Source organism: Plasmodium chabaudi, assembly GCF_900002335.3.
Source record: "Plasmodium chabaudi chabaudi strain AS genome assembly, chromosome: 7".
NCBI lineage: Eukaryota > Apicomplexa > Aconoidasida > Haemosporida > Plasmodiidae > Plasmodium > Plasmodium chabaudi.
Genome location: NC_030107.2, coordinates 808,286 through 825,137, shown reverse-complemented (window position 1 = coordinate 825,137; position 16,852 = coordinate 808,286). Strand labels below are relative to the sequence as shown.

The window sequence follows — 16,852 nt, the reverse complement described above, 5'->3', positions numbered from 1 at the left end:
TTTGTATGCTTGATTGAAAATTATTTTTTACCTTGCAATTATAATACATAGAATTTAATACGCGGGGCCATATACATTCTACATTAAAATATAATAATTATAAATTGTTTTAAATGAAATTATTTGAAACAAAAAAAGAATAATATCCATAAAAATAAATATAAAAACATAATATTTTACTATAATTATATTCGTGTACTTTTTCTATTAAAAAAGTACTAGTCCATATATAATAATAATTGTACTCCGTATTTTATATTTTAAGGACAGTGTAAATATCCTATGGATGTACAATATTTTTACTTTATTACGTAAGTATTTGTATGCTTTATATATAATATATTTCATTTGACATTTTTCTATATGTTTATTTTACGTACACCACTCTTAAAAACGAAATATTTATGTATGCCTATTTATGGTCATCATTTAAGTTATTTCCAGTTAATGGTTTTAAAAATGCATAAATAGTTATGAAGTCTATATGAATTAAAGAAAAAGAAATCGTGTACATATTAAGAAAGGGAAATACCCCAATTAAAATGGAATAATATAAAACGAAAGTGTTATATGGGCATATATTTCTATATTATGCATAATAAAAACAAAAAAAAAAAAAAAATTTTGAAAAATCGAACATATTCGAAAAGGTTTTCTCCTCCTTCGTATATCGGTTTATTTATTTCTCTTTTACTCATTGAATTGTTGAAACCATGTATCCGCGTAACTCTTAATTCCAATATTTTGTGAAAACTAAAAAAAAATATAACAATACATACACATATTAGTATGCATATACAATTGTAACAATACTAACTTAATTCATTTTTAGGCACATGTTTTCAATATATCACAACAAATAGAGAAATAAAACATAAACGCATATATGTGTATAAAATATTTTTTTTTATTATAACAAAAAATATATGAATAGACAATAATTTTATGCCATTATACTAGCTATTTGTGTTTTTTTCCTGCACATGCAAGGTATAATATGATTTTTTTTTTTTTGTCATTCCACATATTTCAGCTAGCCATAATTTCAATAGTAATTATATGCATAAAAAAAATGTTAAACATGGCCCTTATTAAATAAAATATATAGATATAATATATGGGCATATGCCTGTACATGCATACCTTTAAGTCTACATCGGATATATCGAAACTTCGACCTACGTTGTTTCCCACATAAAAACTATGTCTAAAATTAAGTAGCAAACTGGAAAAGTGATTAGTTAATTTTCTGATTATTTTATTTTTATATACTAACCAAAAAAGTAAATGTTTTAAAAAATCATTATTATTTAATTTATTAAATAAAATTTTTTCATCCATATTGGTTGAAGGATTATAAATTTGATCACACAAAAAAAATTCTATAAATTGAATATCATCTTTATGTTTTTCTTTTAATAAAATATATTTTTCATTTTTATGTATAATTGTATTTATATATGTGTCTAATATTTTTAATGCCAACTTATTAATATTTAAATAGTTACGTTTTTTTATATTTTTTGTTAATATACAAATTTCTTCTGAATTAAATATATCGATACTTAGTTTTATAAAATCTTTTAAATCTTCATTTGTTATCATATTCATATTATTTTCAATAAATTTATAAAAATCATTAAAATAATATTTTAAAATAATTAAATATTTTATTCCTTCGATGCACATATATAAACAGTACTGTCCTATTTCTGGTTTACTGTACATGTCTATTTCACTGATTTCACATTTTCCCAACGAAAAAAAATAATTCAAACTGTTACAATTTAACACTATTTTAGAGCGAATGCAACTTTTATAGTTCCTTATTTTATTTTTTTTTTGTCTTCTTAAATTTGAGTTGTTAATACATGTTTCTGTTAATACATGTCTATTATTCTTGGGGAATATATATATTTTTTTTTTTTTCTCTTTGTAATTATGTACATGGGATGAGCTGAAAAAACGATCAAAATATTTTCTTACCAAATAAGTGTAACAATCATTATGTTTTGATTGCGCTTTCAATATGTGCATAAATATGCTTGTTTCATTTGGTGGGGGAAAATTCTGATAATTTTCTTGGCTCTTATTATTATCCCATAGTAACGGAGAGGTTGATGAAAAAGGGAAGAGATTAGTTTGTATATTATCGGGCCTTTTAATTTGTTTACATTTTTTTTGGTTTTCTGAAATGAATAAAGAATTAAAATAAGCTAGCGATTTTTTAAAATCACGTATTTTTGAAAAAAAATTTGGCAACTTATTATACTTTAGATTGTCGTAATCATGAACGCAGGATGATACATTTGTTTGGTTTGAAAAAATAACGATTTGATAATTTCGGGTATTTAACAAATTAAAAAGAGATTTAAAAATATTTTTATCGAATAATATATTATTACTATGTTTCCCATTCTTGGTATTAACTAATGTATCATTAAAATCAAATGATGATAGCTTTATTGGTTTTGATACTAAATAAGACAATAATTTATTATATCGTATTTCTTTATTTTTTATTAACTTTATTTTATTTAAATATTTTCTTTCAGCTAGCCGTTTTATTGTAATATTTTCATCCAAAGCTGTTTTAAAAACACAGCAATAATATCTATTCCATTGTTTTTCTAAATTACAATTTTTTAAATAATATAAAAATTTTAAATATTTTACACATACTGATCTTTTTATTTTCATAGGACTGCTTGAATTTGCCACAACGGACATTTTATTCCACTATATGGAACCAATTCGACATATACCTAATACCTATCTAGTTATTATTTTACCCTGATTCGCCCGGCTTTTTTTTAGTTACCCCACTTGTCTATTGAATTTGAATTTTCGGCAAAATTTCATAAAAAATTTGAAACAAACTAGCTAAATTTTGTGTAATACAACTAAAAAAATATGAACAGGTCAGGTTAAAAAATGAACATTTTACAGCCAAAATAATTGAAAAAAAAATAATAACAAATAAAACGCATAAAACAACTGAACAAACAAGGAACATATAAAAAACAAACGACATTTATCTCTTTGAATTCAAACATCAGTAAACATAAAATACTCTTTTCTATGAGTAACACTGGAAAGTGAAAAATAGCAGTATCTTATTTAACTTGCTATACATACTTTTTTTTTATGTTTATTATTTTTTTTAATTATAAGGAGAAAGAAAAAAAAATTGATACATATATTAACTTCTATTTATTACTTTGGTGCATCGATAAAAATGTAGAATAATACGCATAAAAATAACCATATTTTTAATTTAAAATTTTAGAAAAAAAAATAAAATGAAAAGAAAAAACCAAAGGTTTTATAAAAAAAAATTATAAGAATATAAAAATATATATTCACATTTTTATTAACAAACATAATATATATTTTATATGAGGCTTAAACTCATTTTAGCCTATCTAAGTAAGTAACTGAATTGGGAAAATACAAAAATGTAAAATAGTATAAATACCTTATAGAAAGCATAAAAATTTATGCATTATGATATACAGTTCTATAAACATATTGCATGGTCATGTATTATATATGCATTCTGAATGGTGGTTGTTCCCTTTAACCTTTTAATATACAGTACCATACTTGATTGTTTTATATTTTTTATAGTATACCTAGATTTAATGACACCTGGTTTTGGATTTATTGGAAATAATATAAAAAACGCTGCATTTAATTGTTTAACTCATATTGTTTATAAAAACAAATATCTTACGTAATACTTAAAATAAAAAAATATTCACATTGTTATACTTTCAAAATATTATGATTTGTTTGCATATACTTTTGGTTTATCTCTATCCATTTTAAATACAACTTTTTTCGAAAAATCAACATAATTTCTTTCCTTTACACACATTTTAAGTTATCAAAACAATGAGTCTATACTATTTGGGCAATTCATATTAATACTGTGCATATATACACTTAATGTAAAAACTATTTTTTGAATTTATAGAAGCGTGGCCAACAAAAGGCTTATGAGAATGGCTGATGAAGAAGAAAGAGCAATTGCAGCTGCAGGGAAAGATGAAAATGGAGATTCAGTTTTTGGTACGGTTTACATTATACATAATATGCGCACAGTATATGCACAATATATATGCCTTGCTGGGCCCTGTATTATACATATACTTTTCATTTCTTTCCAGGAAAAATTGTGAGAAAGGAGATAAAAGCAGATATCGTATACGAAGATGATAAAGTAACTCACCAAATGACATATATATATTACACAAAAAATAAAAAAAATTATACAATTAAAACATTGGCATATTTTCATTTTTTATAGGTTCTCGCTTTTAACGATATCAACCCTCAAGCACCTGTACACATATTAGTTATTCCAAAAATGAGAGACGGTTTAACAAGACTTAGTAAAGCCGAAGAAAAACATAAAGAAATACTTGGTCACCTAATGTGGGCAGTATGTTTTTTTTTTTTAACATCATTTATTTGGCTAGCTTTGTTTATATATTATGAACAGTTCATATTTTTTTCCGATATACAAATTTGCACACAATTTTTTCAATAAAAAAAATATATTCATTCCTCTTTTTATATTATTTTTAAAAGGTTTCAGAAATTGTGAGAAGAAATAATTTAGGAGATTTCCGTCTGGTTGTAAACAATGGACCTGAAGCTTGCCAATCTGTTTATTATCTCCATTTACATATTTTGGCAAAACGACAAATGAAATGGCCCCCAGGATAAAATAAAAAAAATGCAACAAAATACCATTGAATTTATTAAACAACCTTGCTAATATTAAATGGAAAATAAAAACGTAGACCCAAAATGAGATCACAAAATGTATAGTCTTATCTATTTTATTAATCTTATTTTTTCATTTTTATTGCTGTTATTTTTTCTTTATTTACAAAGGAAAATAGTTAATGTTTATGCCAATTGATTTATGATGATCAAAATTAAAAAACTGAACAAATAGTAAAATACAAATTAACAATTATATAACTATTAAAAAGAAAAACATAAAATGCATGCAAAAATGTGTGTGTATACAGCTCTGTATTTATCTGGGTTTACCCTCCCTTTAATAATAATGGGACCTTCGCCTTTACTCGAGCCTTTACATATTTTGGCATATATTTACTTGTCGATTTATTTGTTTCTGAAGGCGTAGAATATGTGGTCTCTGGTTTTTTATTTATAATGGCACCATTATTTTGAGACGTTTGCCCCGTTTGGGGTGCTTTCTCGGTATTATCAAAAAATTTATTTAAATTTTTTGGAACCAAAGAAACTTTACCCTTTATAAATAAAGGAACATTATTTAAAACCAAACCATTATTATGTTTTCCATCATAATCATTCAAAGAATTGTAATTAGCATTTTCAGGATCTTCATTATTTTCATTTAGTATATGCTCTTGCAATATTTCAAAATTGTGAATATTATCCCAATTTGGTGGCAACCTTAATGAATTGTTTACTTCAGCTAAATCGTTGTCTAACATATCAAGAATACAATGTTGTTCTTCAATTACTTTTTCTAAATCTCGACATAAAAAAAGCATATTAATTATATCATCCTTATCACTATCATCAACTTTTGAAAAATTTAAAGATAAATCAAATAAATTTTCATGTTTTTTTGGAGGAGGTAAAAATAAATGAGCTATATCATCTAGCCGTTTCTCATTCTCTTTCTTCCCCTTTACAATATTTTTCATATTCGATTTTTTTAAAGATCGATTTCTTATATTTGAGTCTTTACTATCTTTTCCAACCACATCATTATCACTATCACTTTTTTCATATTCCTTTTTTTTTTTAAGATATTCATTTGCCCATTTTAGCTTATCATTTAAATATTCGATTTTATAATTTTTATATAAATCATCAAAATTGAAATCATATTCGTCTTCTAAAAATTTATTCGAACTTTTTTTTTTACTACTACTTCTCCTTTTTGAACGTTTATAATATTTTTTATGTCCATCACTGCTTGATTCGCTATATGCATCGTTTTTTGTCTCACCTTCTAAATCTGTTTTTTCAAAACTTGATGAAAACCCATCTTCACAATTACTATATTTCGTATCACTTTCACAACTTACATTCACAGTTGTATCACTATTTTTTTTTTTTTTTTTTTTGGTAGACTTATTATTATCATTTTCGATTACACCTCTACAGTTATTTAATTTATGTTCTATATCATACCATTTTGAATCACCAATATATCGTTCTTTTGTTTTTCCTTTACCTTTTTCTTTTTTTTTACTTTTTCTTTCCATTCCTTCATAAATAGCTACATCACTATTTAACAGTTTCTCATCTTCACTACTCCATTCCGCTCCATTCCTAAATTGCAGAGGTTTTAAATGACCCCCTGCTATCATTCCTTTATCTTTATTTTTATTAGAAATATTTGTTCTTTCTTTATCCCCATTTTGATTATCTATTATATCTTCCTTTTTATTATTACTTAAATTGTTATGACCCTCATCCGTCATAGGAATATACGAACAAATGCCATCAGCAAATACAGGCGCATAACAACCAATTCCTGGATAAAATATAAATGGAACATTCATCGGATTTGTATTATTCCAATTTATGTTACTTGGATCAAGAAAAATGGGAAAATTCGAGGCATATAATTGGTTGTTCATAAAGTGATTATTATTTTTAGATGTCTCATCGATATTGTTTTCTTGATTATGCTCATATTTTTGATCATTTTCATTTTGTGGAATTTTATCGGACATAGATAAGGGGGTAACAGGTGGACCAGTGACCTTACCGATATAATTTCCATCAATTCTCGAAAATGCATTCATATAATTATTATTTTTAAGTAGTTCACTTTCTGTATATGTTGTTAAAGGTCCAACTTGTTTTGATTTATTTTCTACACTATCCAATGTATTATTTTTATTCCCATTATTATTATCACTATCTTTGTTGTTAATATGTATTTTGTCAGATTCAGCTTGATCTGTGCCAATAGATTCATTTTCTTTTTGATCATGCAATTCTTTACTCAAATTATTATTAAAGCTAGCCTTCTTTGCTTTAAACATCATTTTAAACCCCTTTTTTAATACAACATTTTTTCCAAGTTTTTCTGTAGGATGACTTTTCTTACTATCTTCAATAGTATTTTCTGTTTTATCCTTTGAAAAGGAATGTGTATATTTTTTTAAAATTGGATTACTTTTTTCTTCATCATTTTCAATGCTTTTCGTTTTTGATAAACTGAAATTTTTATTTTTTATTGAATTTAACAAATTCACATTATTATAATATTTATTTTGACTAAAATTTTCTCTATCATTCAGAGTTTTTTTTTCTTCGTCCATTGGTGGATGACTTTGTTCCCCATTTTTTTGAACTAAACTTTTTAACATCGGTTTTAAAGATTTTTCAAATTTAGGAAATTTAGAAATTTTCACAAATTTTGGGGATTTAGCCCCCTCTACTTCCTTTGGTGTATCACCATCATTCTCTTTCGTTTCAACAGATTTAATTAATGGTAAAGATTTTTTTAATTTAGTTTCTGTTTCTTTTGTATCCATTAATTTTGGTTTTGTTTTCAATCTTTTTATCATAGGGGAAAGATTTTTGGATTTAGGACTTAGTGATTTAAATTTTAAATCGGGAACCTTTAATTTTGGTTTCATGGCTTTAGACTTCAATTCTTCTGACTCTGTTTTTAGGGACTCTTCAATTTTGTCACTACTATTTTTACTATTAACATTTTCCATAGTTTTACTTTTTCGTGCATCATCTAACCAAGGATATAAAAAAAAAACAAATAATGCAAAGATAGATTTATTCGTTACATATATACGATTAGGATGGGTAGTTAGCAAACTGGACAGCTATTTTACCAATCAGTTTACACACAAAAATATAAATTCAAAAAAATAAGTGCAATAGACATATATACATATCAAACTGATGAAACTAAAAAATGTGCATATTTTTTGCGATACATTACCTGAAAATTTTCCTTTAATTTTAAATAACATAGATTTTGTAAAAGGCTTCGCTAGCTTTGGAAATCCACCATTTTTTTTTCCCAATGGTACAGGCGGTTTTGAACTCATTTTTTTTCCGTCATAAACATTTCAAAATAAAATAAAAAAAAAGACAAAAAAAAATAAGTAAAACCACAACTAAATGAAATAATTTAAAAGCGTTCGTTGTGTCTATAAAAGTTATTTTTAAAACATTTAAAAAAAAACAAAAAATTAATTCTATTTCTATATATTGCCAAAAATTAACGTTAACCTATATAATTAATAAAACATTATATATATATATATATATTGTATATTTGGGTAACACAAATAAATTGCAACCTTTTTTACACCTATACGTTTTTTATGTGTATAAAAAATTTATTAACCTCTCTTTTGCGTTTTCCCCTTTAAATATTCTTCATGCTTTTATGTGCACTTAAAAAAAAATTAAAAATAAATAATAATAATAAATATTATATAATATTGTATGTACATATATTACATATGTACATAAAATTCTGAATTGTTCATATAAAAAGTAAAAAAAATAGCTGTATGCGAAAAAATTATTCGCATTTTATTTTTTATATAAATTTAATATAGGAAAAAGTCGTTTTAGCTAACTATTTTTTTTTTTCCTTCATAATAGTTTGTGTAAATTTTTCTCCATCCATATAGTTCTACATTTTCAAAATTATAAGTTAAATTTAAATAAGAAATTAGACATATTTCAACATATACATAATGTATATATTTCTCTTTTTATAGTGAAATGAGATAATGTTGTCTTATTCTATATACATATATATTTTTTTTTATTTGTTCAAACAAATATATACAAAAAAAACAGACTATGAAACTTCCATTTTTATAATTTGTGTTCAGTAAAAAAATACTTAAAAACATTGAAATAAAAACACGAAAAGAAAATAATAATGAAAAATACTTAAAAAGATTAAAAAAAAGAATATAATTTATATACATAATATGTATTGTAAAACTGAAGATAACACAATATGATAAAAAAAACTATTTTAAAATGCTAAAGGGGAAAATATTCCCTTAAATTTTAAAAACTAAAAATTAAAAATCACAAAAAGAAAGTAAATACAAATAAATATATATCGATATGAGTGTGCAAAGAAAATTAAAAAAAGAAAAATAATACAACAGTCATACACACACAACCACATACATATATATGTTTGCTTATTTTTATATCCTAAGATAAATTAATTATTAAAAAAATGGTCAAAATTATAACGAATATCATTTTAATATAAATACTGTCTCATTCATTCTATATATACAATATCTTCTATACATATAATACATTTGTGTGAAGGTTATTTTTTTTTTGTTTTCAATTGTATTTGTTATTATTTTGGGAAACGGGAGAGAAACCATAAAAATTAATTATCATATTAGTCTTTTAATGCCAAATAAAATTTTATCAATTAAAAAAGTAAATGTCTTTCAATTTTATGGTATTCTTGTATGAACAATAATTTCATTGTCATTTCCCTTTTCAGCCTTTATAACAAAATTTAATACTCCACTAAGTGTAAAGGTTGCGTTTTTCAAATTTACAATGGCTGCAAAAAAAAAGTAAAATTAATGATATACATAGAAATATTAACAACTTTTCTCCCACGTCACGCCATGATGAAATGGAGGCAATGTATTGGGCTAAAGCAAATAAATAAAAGTAATATTTCATGAGTAAGCATAATCATTTATTTATTCTTACGCATTGTGTTCTTTAATATTGCTTTTCCATCTTTATTCAATATAGTAAAGTTGATATCCTTTGCTAATAGATTTCCATTTACATTTTTTGGCAAGAAATTACCTATAAATAAAAAATATTAGTAAATACGGACAATATATATATTATTTATATTATTTTTTCAATGAATATTCTTATTGTTTTAATTTATAACCTAATATATTTTTGATAGACAACTTATCAAGAAGTATCCATGCTGATCCGTCAAATATTGGAACTGCAAAAAAGAAGAAACAAAATAATATTTGTTTTCCATTATGCCTATTTTTTTAATAGCTATATTACTAATTGACATTATATTATGACTTGTTCATATTTTTTTAAATTAAAGTTGAAATTTCTTTAATTTGAATATGTATGCTTAATCTTTCATAAATGTATATTTACTTGGACGATCAGAGATATTTCCTAGAGCAAATTCTGCAGCCCATCCTACATTATTTCCAGCCCATACAATTCCTAAAAACGAACAAATAAATAGTATTGAATTATATATATTATAATCAACATATAGTATAGTTAAAGGCTATGGCTGATTTAGTAACATACTTTCTGCTTCAAGTCCAATTTCACGAAGAGCATAAGAAGAAATATAGTTATTTCCGTCGAAGATTATGATATTAGCTGATAAATAAAAGAATAAAATATATATCAAATTATATGTCCAATATATACAACCATATACAAACATATATAACTTTACATCCATCCAAAATCATAGACATAAAATGCTACATATTTTATTATATAATTGGCATGCAAATTTACCATTTGGATTTTCTTTGGCATATTCAAATTCAGATATTTTTTCTCCGTTTGAAAGGACATATAATCCTATAGTAATGAAATAATATAAATTATTTGAAAAAATTATCGAAAAAAATAAATAAAACACCAATATTAATATAAATATATTTAAAATTCATTTTCTTCATGAATTATATTCAAACATATAATTGTTATTACTTTCGTTATCCTCGTCTATTCCCTTCATTATAATATCTTTGATTCCTAAAAAAAAGAATAAGTAATAATAACAAATGAGTAATAATTCTCCAAATGTTAATTTTCTAAATAAATGGTTTTTAAGCATATAAATTTTTATTACCATCTTCTTTTAATATTTCTAATTCATCCACAAACTTAGATCCATCATATACTTTTCCTATAGGTAAAAAAATGATATACACATTTTATTAACAAAAAAAAAACTAGCCATATGAAAAAAAAAATGTAAAATAGCTAGCTAAACAGGTTGTGAAAAAAATTACTTGATTTGGATAATCCGATATGTAAGGCATTTTCTGCAAAAAAAAAGATAAAGATAGATATATAAGGAATGTCCATTTGCAAATATATTAATTTTGTTCGCATATATGCAAATTGTGTGTTTCCTTTTCTCTTTTTAAAAGACAAAAAAATATTTTTTGGTGTCCATACGTTCGATATCATTGACGTTCAAGTGGTATCCTATAAATGGAAAAAATAAATAAATGGGTGAGTGAAAGAATGAATATGAAATAAATGGAAAGGTGGCATAAGCAAAAAAATAATGGTATATGATCAACGAACAAATGTGAATATATTTACCTCCAACGAATAGGCTTCCATTAAATTTACGGCCTAAATGAGAAGAAAAAAGAATGAGCAATGTGTGCAAATGTGTGAAATAGTAGTTTGCTAATATATGTTGCTATTTTAATTTATAATAGTTTATATTATCGAATTTTGTTCTATTATTACCTCCAACTTTTATAGTAACAACACTGTCTGATTTCAATCCTGTACATAAAAATAAGTTGTAAATAAAAAACATGTAAAACTGATTAGCTAATATGGTTGCTTATTGTGTAGGAATTTTAAAATTACCTTCTCTCATGTTAATATTTTTGCTGAATATGTTATGTATTTTTCCCTTAATTATATTGGAAATTCCCACATTTTCTGTTAAAAAAAAATAATGTAATAGTAATGAATTTGTTTTTGTACATTTTTTTTATGAACGGTTAAGAAATATTTTTTTTATTACTCAAAACATAGGAAATAATTTGGCTGCGTTCTAAATCTCTGATATGTTTGTCAGTTCCTTGCATAAAAGGACAAAGGACAGTAAAGGTGCTATCTGGGTCTCTATGATTTCTCATTTTTAAATATTGGACACTGTCTAATGTCTGTTCTATAATATTTGGAGCTTCACTAAAGTCTTTAAGTCTGGATACTCGTTTTATTGACTTTTGAACTAATTTTCCTGCAAAAAAAAAAATAAGTAATACATTTGTTACACCAAAATATATGTACATAATATAGTGTAATGCTGAATACCCACTAAAAATACTTAAACGTTTTTTATAAAAAAAACATACTTGTAACTACAGCACATGTGTGTCTAAGAGATAATTCTGATTTTACAAACAGATCATAATTTTCTTTATGTTTTTTTTTCGAATTTGGAGCAGCATCATTATAATATTTACATCTTGTAGCTAAATCAGCAGCTATTTTTAAAATATCAAGTGGGTCAGTTAATGTAGTCATAAGAACCTTCAAAATTTTACGTACACTTCTTTTATTAATAGGAACAATAGTTGGTTTGCATTTTCTAGTAAATAGCCCTAAAATTTTTGTTTTATCCTTTCCTCCATAATCATCTATACATCCTAAAACAATTTTTTTTGTTTTGTGTTGACAATTTTTACATACGATTTCAGTTGCTTTCTCAACAATTCCAGATTCTGATAAAGATTAAAACAAATTAATAAGAAAATTGTGTAATAAGTGGGAAAAAATAGTGTAACATCGTCAAACAATCGATAAAGCAATCAAGTGCATATTGATAAATAACTTACTGTGAACTAAAAATGATAAGAAAAATAATTTTTTAAATCTTGAAATATTTGGATTGTTCATTGAAATGTCTTTTTGTCCTTCAAATACCCATAAAGATAAAAATAATGAAACATATTGAGCAAATAATGTAGGAGTAAATTCAGCAGAAAAAAACTTTTTCTTTAAGACTTTAATTGTCTGATTTATTATTCTTTGAACAGCATCAGCTTTTTTGGTTCTTAATAAATAATCTGTTTCTGAAAAACTAATTAAATCGCTATAATTTTTAGGGTTAGCTCCACTTTTACCCAATGTAAATACTTTTTTTAATGCCGATGAAAAGTTTCCTAAAAAGCTGGACTCATATTGCTCTATCATGGTATTTATGAAAAATGCTAAAAAGTGGAAAAAAGTGGAAAAAAAAGAAAATACATAAAAAGATGAAAAAAATGAAAAAAATGAAAATGCATAACTGCGTATCTAATCGACTGCCACAACACTATGCATCGCTTATATTCCCTTTTCGTAACTCACTTAATTGCAAACTGAGAGATGCTAAGGGGGAGTAGTTTTTAACTAAAAAGTTTGCGTTAGTCGATGATATGTCATTAGTGTTAAGCCATTTAAAAAGAAATCCAACATTTCTAATTTTTGATGCAATAAAAGATTGTGCTTTAATCTTTTTAGAGGGAACAAATCCATATGATGCAGAATAAAGAGTTTGAATTTCATCCCATAATCCTTTAGTTTTTTCATATAAATAATTATAATTTTTAAATTTTTTAGATAAAGAACATGTTTTCATAATATCATCAATTGCAAATATGGATGCTGTATATGATTCGTCTTGTGGATCTCGGAAAAATTTGTAGGGTGCAATTCGAAATAAATTACGTTTAGATTTCTGAATAACAAAAAAGGAAAAATAAAAAAATGTGAAAAACGAATCCATAAAAGGGGAAGACAAATTACACTATCCTATAAGTACTATAATTACCTTATCGCCTTCACCAGCTAAAAGCATCAGATTTTTTTTATTTGATGTTTGCGTTATATCTATATCTAAATGCCCAGCCTCGATTGTTTTTGCAGAGGAACTTAAATGAAGAAGCATAATTAAAGTAATATCTGCAATGGCTTCGATATTGTTTATTGTGTCTTTGTAATAGTAAAGGATCATTCTTGTTACTAAAAAGGAAGGAAAGAAAATAAAATTATAAATTAGTTTCGTTAAAACGAAAATAAAAATAAGTAGGTAAAAATTAAAATATGATCATATTTATATATTACAATCTCCTCTTCTTTGTTTAGTATTTTGTGGATTAAGTACAATATCATATTTATCGATTTTGTATTTTTCTTCTACGGTATCCTCAAAGCATTTTTTCGAACACATGTCTGTAAATCCAACTTCTGAAAAAATAAAAAACAAATATTAACCATATGCATGATGTTTTAAATGCTACATATTTAATTATGCTTGAAAAGGAATTGAAATTTTTTATAATCCTCGCTTATTTGTTAATGTAAACTATATATTTTTTGTTTTTTTACTTGTATTCATAAGAGTTGAAACTTTATTTTTAAATGTATCCAAAGAGTGTTGAAACATTCGGTCTACTAATATTATATGTCCTAAAAAATGGAAAAAAATAAAAACATTACGAATTGTACAGATGACAATGTAAGTATAAACGAGTTAGAAAAAATAAAAAAAATAGATGAGTACCATTTTCAACCATTTTCGTTATTTTGGTTGTTAATTTTGGAACATATTTTTTGAAAAACTCTAAACTGTTGTTTACAGAATGCTTATAGGTGCCTTCAAATACGTAACTTAAAATTGGATGACCTAAAAAGGTTTTAAAAATTTGTCAAATATGTTTATTTACTTTTATATATAAATAATAATTTATTTTTAAACAAACTAAGCAGCAAATTATTTATATATTTGCATATTTACTAACCTAATTGATTGCACACATCGGTATACCAAGGTGCCAAATACTTATTGCCATTATCTTCATATTTTTTTAACAACATTGAAGCTAAACAAAAAATTATTAACCATATTAATAATTATTATCGAAATATATGTAATTTATTTTGTTTTGTTTTTTGAAAAATTAATCTAATAATACCATTGGAATTGTCCATAACAAAACGTTGGATTAATAAATCTGTTTCAAGTTGTTTAATATTTTCATCTACCCCAAAAAAATAAAAAAATAATATGTATAAGACAATATATTTTTAAAATAACCTGAACAGGCAAGGTAAAAAAAAAAATTTCAACTTACTTATTTTTTTTTCACTAACGCTTTTTTTTGTATTTGAAGTTTTGAAAAATTTTTCAATGGTGGCTTGTAAATCTAGGATAAAAAAAAAATTATTCATCAAATTGGGTATATAATGCATGTTGTTTTGAGTATATATAATTATGTTGTATTTTTTTTGTTTTTCTCACGTTTAGCAGCCTCATATTTGTCTTTCATCGTGGCATTAGCATACCAATCAGTGTCATATTCTGTAATAATTGCAAAGAAATGAGATATCATTATGGTTGTAATGCATACAATGGTGTGTTAAGATGTGCACGTTCCAAAAGTATGAAGCAGTTGAAAACATTGTGCATGCATATTTTTAATTACTTGAAAAGTCTATAGTGGTAGCATTTTTTAGCGAATCAAGGGAATACATAGTTGCAAGAGGCTCTTTCATTATAGAGGACAATCTGTTATATCCTTCCAATGCGATATACTTTTCATTTTCCAATGCAGAATTAATTTCTTTTGCCAAGACTAACATTTGATTATTCATATTTTCAACAAATCGTAGTGCTATAAAAAAAAAAAAAAAAAAAATTGAGGTATGCGAAAATGATTCAAACTTTTGCAAAAGTAATAATGACGCTTCGCCTTTTTTTACCTGTTTCATATTTTCCCATTTCAACATCTGCTCATAGTGATAAATACAAAATTTGGATAATGGAACAAAAAAAAATAAATGAAAAAATAATAATAAATTAGTAAAATACACACTAATATATCTAATAACATTTTTAAACATTTTATGAATATATTCTTTATGTCTTTTTTTTTCTGTTTAAATTAGACTTAGATTATACCTGATTGATCTACAGTATTTTGAGCAAACCCTCCTGTAAATAAAAAATAATAATAATAATAAGTTGGTTGCATATGTATGTATATTATAACAAACTTCTTTCAAATTTTATTGACATTCTTTATCTTGTCTCTTTAAACTAACCTACAACATGTTGCTTGCGCATCTTTGAAGGTACAACTTTTTTCATCCTTGGATCAAACATTACATTAATAGAACCTGAGTCACTAAGCATTTTTTTTTCATAATTATCAAAGCCTATTCAAAAAAAAATAAAAAAAATCAACCATGTTGAAATGGAAAAATATGATAAAAATGTATGATAAAATAATATGCATATTTTTATTACTGTTTTTATTATCATTCTTCAATTTGCCATCATTTTTGTGAAAATTCTTGATTAATGGAAGATTCTTTGGCACCAAAACATCATGCAATTTTCCTAAAACGACACAAAATAAAGTAAAATAAAATGATTATGTGCATGTTTTTGGGAATAGGTAAATTTTTGTTTATTTTTTTTTGCCAATTTAGTAAGGGAAACATTTCGAGAGGCGAGTCTAAGTACGTTTGTTCTATATCTATCTATTTATTTGTTTTTCATTTCCCATTGTATGCACCCCCATCAATACAATCCTACTAATACCCACACTATATCAAATAATTAGTCATATCAAAAATAGTCAACATTTTTATAGGGGCACACAAAAACATCATGGGGGGTGCACTTTGGGTATGTGTTAGGTTGTACTTTTCCCTCCTCCTTCATTTTGTCCAATTTTTTTTTTTTCTTTTTTTGTTTACCATTTGCTTCCGAGGCATAATAAAATGCCACCAAATAAATTAGTATGCTTAACTTCATCATTTTGTAGTATAAAAAAATATATTATAAAAAAAAATAAAGTCAAGCTAAAACACCAAATCAAATCGCACAAATCGAAAATGGTATTATATCATAAATATTAAAAAATAAAAAAAAAACAAAACAAAACCAAAACAAAACTAAAACAAATGTACAAACAAATGGGAATGCCTTTCTATAAATCGTCTAAAAGTAAAAAGACAACTTTTTAATTTTTAGTAACAATAAATTATT

The 16,852-nt window shown here is 24.7% G+C and overlaps 4 protein-coding genes across 4 annotated transcripts; 1 reads left to right on the top strand and 3 right to left on the bottom strand.

The window, feature by feature from the left end:
• Positions 1-690: 690 nt before the first annotated feature.
• Positions 691-2,730, bottom strand: PCHAS_0722500 (phosphatase, putative; the record flags this gene model as incomplete). Its single annotated transcript, XM_016797719.1, has 2 exons — positions 691-753; positions 1,144-2,730. The coding sequence occupies 2 exons, from the start codon at positions 2,728-2,730 to the stop codon at positions 691-693; spliced, it is 1,650 nt and encodes a 549-aa protein (XP_016653645.1).
• Positions 2,731-3,398: 668 nt separating this feature from the next.
• PCHAS_0722400 (histidine triad nucleotide-binding protein 1, putative) lies at positions 3,399-4,734 on the top strand (the record flags this gene model as incomplete). The annotated part of the gene is made up of 6 exons (XM_016797718.1): positions 3,399-3,429; positions 3,631-3,736; positions 3,980-4,074; positions 4,173-4,225; positions 4,313-4,447; positions 4,597-4,734. 6 exons carry the CDS (start codon positions 3,399-3,401, stop codon positions 4,732-4,734), a joined length of 558 nt encoding a protein of 185 aa, XP_016653644.1.
• A 329-nt stretch (positions 4,735-5,063) lies between these two features.
• Positions 5,064-8,099, bottom strand: PCHAS_0722300 (conserved protein, unknown function; the record flags this gene model as incomplete). Its single annotated transcript, XM_016797717.1, has 2 exons — positions 5,064-7,777; positions 7,991-8,099. 2 exons carry the CDS (start codon positions 8,097-8,099, stop codon positions 5,064-5,066), a joined length of 2,823 nt encoding a protein of 940 aa, XP_016653643.1.
• A 1,398-nt stretch (positions 8,100-9,497) lies between these two features.
• On the bottom strand, positions 9,498-16,621 carry PCHAS_0722200 (rhoptry neck protein 5, putative; the record flags this gene model as incomplete). Its single annotated transcript, XM_016797716.1, has 31 exons — positions 9,498-9,610; positions 9,766-9,867; positions 9,959-10,021; positions 10,192-10,263; positions 10,354-10,428; positions 10,573-10,638; positions 10,771-10,815; positions 10,913-10,969; positions 11,076-11,108; positions 11,245-11,274; positions 11,395-11,427; positions 11,548-11,586; positions 11,674-11,748; positions 11,834-12,052; positions 12,168-12,536; positions 12,651-13,025; positions 13,165-13,534; positions 13,628-13,818; positions 13,921-14,043; positions 14,185-14,265; positions 14,360-14,482; positions 14,598-14,678; positions 14,772-14,837; positions 14,931-15,002; positions 15,098-15,157; positions 15,282-15,470; positions 15,559-15,585; positions 15,758-15,790; positions 15,901-16,014; positions 16,106-16,198; positions 16,561-16,621. 31 exons carry the CDS (start codon positions 16,619-16,621, stop codon positions 9,498-9,500), a joined length of 3,450 nt encoding a protein of 1,149 aa, XP_016653642.1.
• Positions 16,622-16,852: the final 231 nt, after the last annotated feature.